The following is a 10,000-nucleotide window of genomic DNA, read 5'->3' as shown; positions in this document are numbered from 1 at the left end:
CCTGCATGTAGCATCAGTAATGTATCCCCAGGTGTTCCCTTCAACTTTTATCCTTAGGGGAGGTCCTATTTCACACACTACCATCCTCTTTTACCTCGCCCACACACAGCATGAAGCCCAAGAAGAGGAAAAGGAAGTCTTTATTGTCGTCTTCATCTTCATTTTTGGAATTCTCTTTAAAGTTTCAAAGGCGACCCTCTACTGCAGTGAGAGCTGACAGTTATCTCAATAGCAGTACTTGCAGTACTGCTGTACTCAACGCTGAGCTCAAGGGTGCAACTCTTATCCAGGGTTCTCTGGACCCCCCATGCAATGGTACTGGGCCCAGCAGCACTCCTACCCAGGCTAGCAAGGGTTCCCAGCCTACAGATCTGGGCTCGGACGCCAGCACAGCCCAGCGAGAAAAGGTACGCCCTCACCCAGACCAAGAAAGAGGTTTCCCATTCAATCTTCTCCTTCCATAGAAATTCCAGCTTCTTGGAAGACTAGATCATGCTCGAGGGAAACCCCCTGCCCACATTCACGTGAGCAGATCTCTCTCTCTGACCCTTGAGAATGTCTTAACTGCAGGTTGACGATGACTGCCAACGGCCTTCCACACCTATCTTTGACAGCTGGGCAAGGGTGCTTGTGATCTCCCACCTGTTCTCTCCACCTCCTTGGGGTTAGACAGGTTTGGGACTGGACCATTCTTGAGCCCATCCCAGCCTTACCACAGAGGCTTATGTTCTTGGGATGATCCCCAGACTGGACAGGTCATAAGCCTGAGTGGTCAAGTGGTTGCCAGGGGATTCTGGAGTGTACCTCTCCTGTGAAGGGAGTAACTCAGGAGGGCTGGGCTTTGGAGGGTCCTATGCCCCAGGACCCAAGACACCCCTGAATTTCAGAGGAATGTTTTAGAGACCATTAAGATTATTTGTCATTTTAATGATATCGAGGAAGAGGTGGCCTGTCTTGCTCTTTGATCATCAAGTCATTTTGGGGAGCCTAGAAGGAACAGGCTCAGATTGGCCTGCCTTGCTAAGATGAATTCTCTTGTTCCTGTGCAAGACCATTCCCTGCACTCCAGCCGGTCTGGTAAGACACTTCCTTTGCCTCTAGCTTGTCAGAGGAAATATTACAAACCATCAAAGACCCCAATGCCAACAAAACAGGTTTGCCCAGACTTGATGCACTTCCATTACTGTCTGCCACTGGACTGTCTGCATGTGGAGGGAGTCTCTCTTGCAGTCAGAGGTGGTGGCACTGGAATTGACTGCCATGGCAGCATTCCAGACAGTCTTGTAGTTGGATCTTTGGTCCCGAACAGTGGCCAGGATGGCTTCCTCTTTAAGTATTCATATGTCTGAGGAGGACACAGCTTTCAAGAGACTGATGCTGCCCAATGTTTTATTGGAAGGGGGACTCTCCTTCCAAACAATAATCTTCCTCACCACCATCTGCCTACATCATCAATGCTTCCCAGGACTGTACAGGTAAGGTGCAAAGTTCCTTTATGCAGTATTTATTTGTATTTAATCTAATTTGCTTTTTTATTTATGATTAGGTATTTAGTTTTAATTAGTAAAATGCATAAAATGCTCTAAAAATTATAGTTTTTGAGTTTTGGAATGAATTAATTCAGTTTACATTATTCCTTATAGGAAAATTTTGGTACTCATCATTTTTGGCTCAGGAACCAATTACTAATGACAAGTACCAAGGTATCACTGTATTTTAAGATAACTCAACATCTCAGGGTTGAGTGTTGATGCCTCTTTGCTGGTATTGGCTCAACCAAGAAAGGTGTCATGATCAAATGGGTGAGATGATCAAATGGGCATACACATTGTCTGGCGAGGAAGATGTTGGTATGGTCTGGGCATAGGTTCACAAGGTTAAGGGCACTGATTCGTCCCTGGTATTCCAGAAGAACCTGTCAGTTCAACAAGTATTATGGGCAGAGGTGTGGTCATGTCAGACTATATTCAATTTTACTTTCAGGACGTTGTCCACGAGTCCTTGGACAGGTTTTCTTAGGGTCCTGTGGTGGCTGCCCAACAGACTCTGTAGCTAACCTAGCTCCCTAAAGGGAACAAGTGGCATCTCATCAAGATATTTAGTGAGCAAGAGTTTGAGTGTGTGAGTGCTGGTCTCCTCTCTTTTCTCTTAAACCTTTCTCACTCCTTGAGCAGAGAGTCAGGCAATGAGCCGCTACATGCTGGATAGAGTAGGGTTGCAGGTGAGTTGAAAGACAGGGGGTATCCTGTCCATCATCTTTGTTTTGTAGATTGACTGGATGCATGTCCCTCATCTCTCTGGGCAAGGAGAGAGAGAGGGATGGCCACTGAAACAAACCTGATGGTTTTAATAGCAAGTTTTATTGTCTCTGATACATATACTGGTTCTTTCAGCCTTCAACAAGGTGATGAAGGCAAAACTCATTTCTTTATGCCAAGAAGTCTGGCAATTGAGTATCGTATATGTTCAACTAGATAAAGGTTCAGGATTCCTTCCTCAGCTCTTTCATGCCAGAAAGGTGTTTTGGGTGGGTACAACCAACCAGTTGGCTCAGGGAGTACCTAGACTCCACCCACCAATGGCTAAGTCTCCTAAGTAAAGAACGAATGTTTGTATTTGTGTACAAACAAGTAGCATAATTCTAAAGTCATTTGTCTTCTCCCTTACATACAAACCGTTAGTTCTTTACATTAACTGTCCATCTCAGCCACCCCTCATTCTGGTACCTAGCCTGGGAGGCAAAGAGGAGTGCAGACTGTTCCAGCTCGCGTTTGCAAGTTAAATCCCTAAGTAAAGACCAGGTTTGCGTTATGAAAAAGGCAAATTACTATAAAAATGTTTATTTTATTACTTAACATCTTTCAACAAGAATGTACTCGAATTCATTCCTTATTTCAGCCCATGCAGTTAACATTTCATTTTTTACAGTTTTACCGTTCGGTAAACGGTTTAACTGCATCCTAAAGATAGTTGTGCTCTCTTCAAGACACTGTAATAGTTATACTGATGCTTGGAGAAAGTTATAAAGATCTAGAAAGTAATGTTGAGCAAGAATATGGAGATATTAATACCACTTTTGGAGTTGCAAAGAATAATTGGCATCAAGAGATTGCTTTGAAAACTGTACATGACTAGAAACATAAATATATGAATATAAAAGTTCAAAAAGATTATTTGATTAGAATATTTACTTGATAGGCAGGTGTATTAGCACAGTGGTATTAGTATAATTGATAAAAAAAACACTACCTTAATGATATTGCACTTGTTTTAACAAATGCCTTCTATAATCAGGTTTAATTTGTATTTGTCATTGAACGATGGGAAGTTTGTGTCATAATTTCAGTAATGCACTGCAGAAGTTCCTGGAGAAAAAATAACCTGTTTTTCCTTGCATCCCAGAGACAGATTGAATACAGTTTATATGTAAGAACTGTTAATTGCCCAGGAATTGTACAAATTTTTTTATTCAAACATAAAGATCTGCAGAGTTGAAGACTTTTCACATTTCATGTTATGTTACAGCTGTACATGCTTTGTAACTCACATATTTGTTTGTGATACTACAGAGTGATGCTGAGAGAGCTAGACTAAAGTGTCGACTAGACAGCCGAGGGTCTCCTTACTTGTTGCTGATGCCAGCTATGGTCGAGGAGCATAGTCTAACCCCTAGAATAGTCACTTTCAACAAGGTGTTGTCTCACAAACAGATCAACAAAATCACTGACATGGCTAGACCTATGGTAAGCTTTTGTTATCAGCAATCTTCAGAGAACTGTTCTTAATGCAAATTATTTGGGGCCTGGGAAGAACTTTTTAGGTTTTTCATTTATTTAGGCAGAATATGCAACTGTTGATGCACATGAAGAGCCAGTGCCTGCATGAGGCCAACTTGTAGGTGCTCACAATTTCAGTGTTTTAAGCTAAAGAAGACTCTCTTCCAAACTGATGGAATTGAATTCTCATACATAGAACGGAATAACGAATGCAAGATTTTGGTGTCAAATCCTGACAACAAGTTTTTTTATCCATTCTTAAGAAATATAAAAAAATTTGCAAATTTCTCTTTACAACATTAAAAAAATAGAAAATTGATTAACTGACTGCCCTGTACAAAAGTATAAAGAACATAAGTGGGTTTCTATTTGATATTTCCTGTCATTTTAAGAACATACCATGTGAATCTTTTATCACCATAAATAATATGTAGAGGCTCTGTATAAGCTGGTATATGGCGGTAGCTGGTCATTATTCTTCTTGTTAAGGCGGCCATGCCAGCCTTCAACATTGTTGGTGTGTGTGTAGGCTAACCAAAAACTTTCTATGAAAATGTCTTGTAAACTTTGCTGTTTACCCTTGTTTTAGAAACATAACTAACCAGTTTCTGCAGCACTGGGTCGTCAATGTTTGCAGTCAGTTGTTCAAATGCGGGTCTGATGTGGGGCCAGTCCATATTTCTGTATACGGTGTCAGACTGTTAAATTATTTGTTTTTACCTGTAATGATAATTTAATATAAAATAGCTATTTATTTTACGATAGTATTGGCCAGTCTATATTTCTGTATACAGCACCAGACAGCCATCACACTGGCCAGCCTCTTGTCTTAGCCGGACAGTCTCTGAGCACTGTATACATTAATTAGCCATTGTGGACCATGACAGTCCACAAAAGAACATGTTTATATATCGCCATTTTCAGCTTGGACAATTATAAAAAAAAATGACATTCTCAAGCATTATTCATTTAAACATTTATAAATCTTAACAAGTAATTCTTAATAGTTAGAAAATTAGTATGGAAAAAATGCGAATGATTTTACAGTTGGGCGATTTTGTTAAAAGTGGGGGCATTTTTAACAGGGTGATTTTACAGTGGACAATTTGATCTACACCCTTTCTACTTTCCCTTTACTTTGACCAAACAAAGATCAGATATACTTCCAGCTAGTCTGTCCACCATTTAGCCTTAATTAAGGTGTGAGGTCGGAAAGAGACAGAACTGAGTACTCACTGATTTATTACCTGGGCACGTGGTATACATAGCAGTGTGTGGACGGAAATGGAGTGCCCAAAACTGTCCTCGCTACCCGCACACAGACAGAGGAGACTTTGTGTTTCTTGGCAGTTAATCAAATAATAATAGCAAAAGACATAATGGACTTTATATTGATGAATCATATATCAACGAAAAGGACAGGAAATTTTACATACAAATATATACATGTGGTTCTTGCCACTTTGCTAGATGAGATACATTATCATGATTAACGGGTAAAGGTGGTCTTTACAAGTACTCCCCCCAAGACAATTAATAATAATCAATAATAAATAAAGAATAATTGGAAGATTTGTATAACGATCATGATATCATGTTGGTATCAAGAGCCATCCTCAAGTTCTTGATATCTGTGGTTGTGGGTCGGTTTCAACTGTTAAGTCGTCATCCAGTGGCCTTGCTGGTCGGGAGTCATCCTTTGTTGACTGATACCCAGTCTTCCCTCCCATGGATGTTGACGAGGTAGGCCTTGGAATTTCTTGTGATAACACAGTATGGGCCTCTGTATGGTCTGGTCAGGGGTGGGCGGCGGGCGTCATTAATCAGGAAGACATGTGTGCAGGTCCCCAGGCCTTCTGGGCTGTAGTTATCTGTCCTGTCTGTGAAAATCTTCCAGCAGGATGCAAACTCCTTCGCTATTTCCCTTAGTCTTGGAAGGTGTGTATCTCGGTCATCTGGTTCTGTAGGGAAGAATTCCCCCGGTACTGCCAGTGCTTCTCCGTGGACTTTCTCTGTAGGAGACTCTTCACTGTTCGCTTTTGGTGCTGTTCAGAGACCTAGCAGGACCCTGGGCAGCTGCGCCTTCCAATTTTCGTCAGTACACCATGTCATCAGTGCTGCTTTTAATGAACGGTGGGTCCTTTCCACCATTCCGTTGGCCGCGGGATTGTATGCCGTCATACTGGGGAGTGTTCTCCCCATCAGGTGTGCCAGACAGACCCAGAGTTCTAACAGGAATGCCAAGCCCCTGTCTGTAGTTATGTCATCCGGCAGACCAACACGGTATATACAACCTGATAGTAGGGCTTCCGGACAGGCGCTTGTTGATGCCCTGCCATCAGGGTTGTTTTCAGCCATCTTCTAGAACTGTCTATGACTATTAGAAGGTATCTGGCACACCCCGATTGTAGCAGAGGTCCTACGACGTCCATGTGAATGTGCCCAAACCATCTTCGTGGTTGAGGGAAGTCTCCGATACCTGATTCCTTGTGCCAGGTGATGTTGCTTGTTAGTCAATGCCCAGGTGGGCTAAATTTATTTCAATCCTTGATAGAGCATCGGCTAGGGGGTCTTCTTTCCGGGGACGTAGCTGATGGTGCACCTGAATTCAGAGATGGCGGCCAAGTGCCGCCTGCTGTCTTGCCGACCACTTGTGTCTTGCTTTCATGTACTAAAGGTTTTTGTCCATCAGGATGGTGAATGGACTGCCGTCTGTCTAGGAGGTACTTGAATTGGCGCACGGCTTGGTAGATTGCTAGCAGTTCCCTGTCGGATGCACTGTAGCGGGTCTCCAGTGGCTTCAATTTGTGGCTAAAGACCACAAGTGGGCCGGGAGACCCGTCTACTATCTGCTCCAGCACGGCTCCACAGGTGACATTGCTGGCATCGGTGGTAGGTCTCAGGGGGCCGGTGGGGTCCTGATATGCTAAATTGGTGGCTCTGGCGAGGACTGCCTTCATCAGCTTGAATGCCCTCTGCTGTGGCATTTCCCGCATCAGTGCTTTTGGCTTCCCCTTCAGCACCTTGGTCAGAGGATACATGATACATGCGATGTCCGGCAGGAATCGTCAGTAGTAGTAGTTGACCATGCCGAGGAACTCCTGTAGGCATTTGATTGTCGTTGGTGTAGGAAAGTTTTTACTGCATCTCCCTTGGAGGCCATGGGGCGGATGCCCATCGGGGAGACCTCATGTCCCAGGAAGTCCATGTTCTCTACACTGAAGGAACACTTGTCGAATCTGACGATCAATCCGTTCTCCTGAAGGCGTTTCAGCACGGCCTGGATGTGTCCCAGATGCTCTTCTGGGATCTGGAGATCAGGATATCATCCACGTAGCAGACGCAGAAATGTAGGTCCCCCAAGATGCTGTCCACAGGTGATGGAATGTGGCCCTGGCATTCCTGATGCTGAAGGTAGAGTAGGAGCTGTATGTTCCAAACAGTGTGATAATGGCCATCTTTGGAAGGTCGTCGGGATGTACTGGCACCTAGAAATAAGATTTAAGTAGATCCATTTTAGTAAATATTTTTGCCCCATGTAGGTTCCTGTCAGGTCATGCATGTTTGGCAGCAGGGTGTAGTGGTCAGGCATTGTTACCAGGTTTAATCAAAGGTAGTCCCCACAGGGCGTCCAGGAACAGTCTGGTTTCTTCACCATGTGGAGGGGGGGACGCCCATGGGCTTGATGCCTTTTTGTAAATACCCATCTTTTCCATTTCTGTAAATTCCTTTTTAGCATCCTGGAGCTTTTTGGGTGGCAGGCGGTGAAATTTGGCATGTGTTGGCGAGCCCGTTGTGGTGAGGTGATGTGGTGATGCTTGCCCTTGCTTGCCCTGTTTTCCTGGCACTAGGCATAGTTCTGGCTTAAAGACGTCTGGGAATTCGTGCAGGAGGGAGCTGTATTTGGATGGCATGGTAGCGCATACAGCGGTCATTCCCGGGCCAGTGGCGAGCGGGCAAGAGCGGCAGGTTCCACTGTCTAGCAGCCCTTTTTGGCTGACATCCGCCAGCAGACCATGTTGTGCGAGGAAATCGGCACCCAGTAGAGGAAACCTGACATCCGCGATGACGAAGGGCCATTTTTATATATGACCCAGGATGGATATTCTGCAGGTCTGGGTTCTGTAACAGCAGATGGGGGTTCCGTTTGTGGCTACTAGTGTGGCCGTGGTGTTGGGCGGGCAGTCACAGTCCTCCCTCGACAGCTAAAAGACTGACTGCATGGCTCCCGTGTCTACCAGCATACGGCGCCCTGAGATTGCGTCGTGGATGAAAAATCCCACTGGTTGGGATTCCCTTGTTCGCGGCCACTGCTGTTATGGGTGGCTGCCCTCTAAGTTTTTTGGAAATGTGCAGGGAGCTCTGCAGTTTCTGATGTTCTTTCCGAATCTTTGGTGGAAATAACACCAGGCTGGATTCGCCCATGTCCTCTGCTGCTGCTGCACAGTCTTTTTCACATACATCGTGTGTGTGTCCCCATCTTCGACCTTCTCTTCTATCAGGCTGCAGGCTGTGGGTGCTGCAGTATGTTTAGAGGCCTTGGTGCCCTCGGGGAGTTTATGAGCAATGCCTACCAATTTGTCCATTGGCAGTGTGTCTACTTCCATAATTTGCACCCTCACCTCCTGTGGAAGGCACCGCAGGAATAATTCTCGCAATAGGTTGATCTCCCCTTCTTTTTCTGTTTTTGTCGCAGTCTGGCGACATCATAAGACCTTGTAGTTCGTCCCAGTCATCATTGGGCAACACGTCCAAGGTCATCATTGGGCTACACGTCCCCCAGGGGCTGGTTCATCAGGTCCAGGGCACATTGGGCTCTTTCTGGGATGGGCATGGAGTATATCTTGATGAGCTTTTTGCGGAGGTCTTCGTATTGGTTTTTTCCGTCTGTGCATCTAGCCACGGGATGATTTTATTGAACGCTTCCTCTGGCAGCATCGTCATGGTGATGTCTGCTCTGGTTTCTTCATCCATGACTTTGGCAATGCAGAAGTGTATGTCGGCCCACAGGAACCATGACACAGTATTTTGCCGCGAAAATGGTAGCAGTTTGACCACCTGAGTAATCATGGGTTTTGAAGGCGAGAAGGGGATGCAGAGGATCTGTAAGTCCTCGTATTCATTTTCTAGTTTAGTGTCTAGCATTTCGACTCTCACACCAAAACGTGAATTAAGTGCAGTATTTAGTCCATTAACAGTGTTCAGGGTTTGTCAAAAGTCAAAACTATATGCCGTGTGGTTCTGTTAATGACTTTCTGAATGTGTTCGAAGTGAATCGTGGATCGTAAACAGCTGGGCCAAAATTGTTTGAAGACGCCAGAATGTACCTGAGGAGGTACGCCATGGTTAGTCCATTAGTGGCGTGGGTGGTTTTCCAAGGAAGGAGCTTTCAGAAACCTAGACTTTGTCGCCTTATGGTTCTGTTAAAGGCTTCTGAAGGTAAACGCGACCATAATGAGTCCGTTAATGGTGAAGCCAAACCGCTGTTTACCATCACTCAGGGGTCACCAGTTGTGAGGTCGGAATGAGACAGAACTGAGTATTCACTGATTTATTACATGGCTACACGGCATATATAGCAGTGTGCGGACGGAAATGGAGTGTCTGACCCCATCCCTCACTACCCACACACAGACAGAGGAGAATTTGTTTTTTGGTAATTAATCAATTAATGATAGCAAAAGACAAAATGGACATACATTGATGAAGTAAATATTGGCAAAAAGGCCAGGAAATTCTAAATACTATATATATATATATATATATATATATATATATATATATATATATATATATATATATATATATATATATGGTTCTTGCTGCTTTGCTAGATGAGATTGTAACATGATTGTGATTAATGAGTAAAGAAGGTCTTTACAAAGGATTAGACCTCATAATCAGTTAATCACTCAATCTACCTGTACTATGTAATAACATAGCAACTTCACCTTCTGTCCTCCTTAGCTTACTCTTGAAGATCTTCTATTAAAGGCACATATTTGCAGTTGACAAGGCCCTGTGAGAAAATGTCCACAAGAAACTCCTTTGTTGTTAGTTTCAGACACTTTTGACTGGAAAAACTTGACAAGCTTCTCATGCTTCCTAGAGGGGTTTTTAACTTGACTTTCTCCATGTCCCAACTGACCCTTCATAGGTTGATGTTGCCTTAGCAAACCCACGAATGCCCTAGTATACTCCATCAATGGCTGTGGAGGTCTTGT

General features: G+C 44.1%; 1 protein-coding gene across 1 annotated transcript in view; it reads left to right on the top strand.

Annotated features, from left to right (window-relative positions):
* LOC135224160 (prolyl 4-hydroxylase subunit alpha-1-like) overlaps positions 1 to 10,000 on the top strand; it is a 142,881-nt gene that overhangs the window by 79,593 nt on the left and 53,288 nt on the right. The window contains exon 9 of the mRNA XM_064263037.1: positions 3,570 to 3,743. Within this exon, the coding sequence (XP_064119107.1) occupies positions 3,570 to 3,743 (174 nt within the window). The remainder of the gene's footprint in view (positions 1 to 3,569; positions 3,744 to 10,000) is intronic.

Source organism: Macrobrachium nipponense, chromosome 10 (assembly GCF_015104395.2).
Source record: "Macrobrachium nipponense isolate FS-2020 chromosome 10, ASM1510439v2, whole genome shotgun sequence".
NCBI lineage: Eukaryota > Metazoa > Arthropoda > Malacostraca > Decapoda > Palaemonidae > Macrobrachium > Macrobrachium nipponense.
Note: the sequence above shows the minus strand (reverse complement) of the source record. Positions and strands in the feature narration are given on the sequence as shown.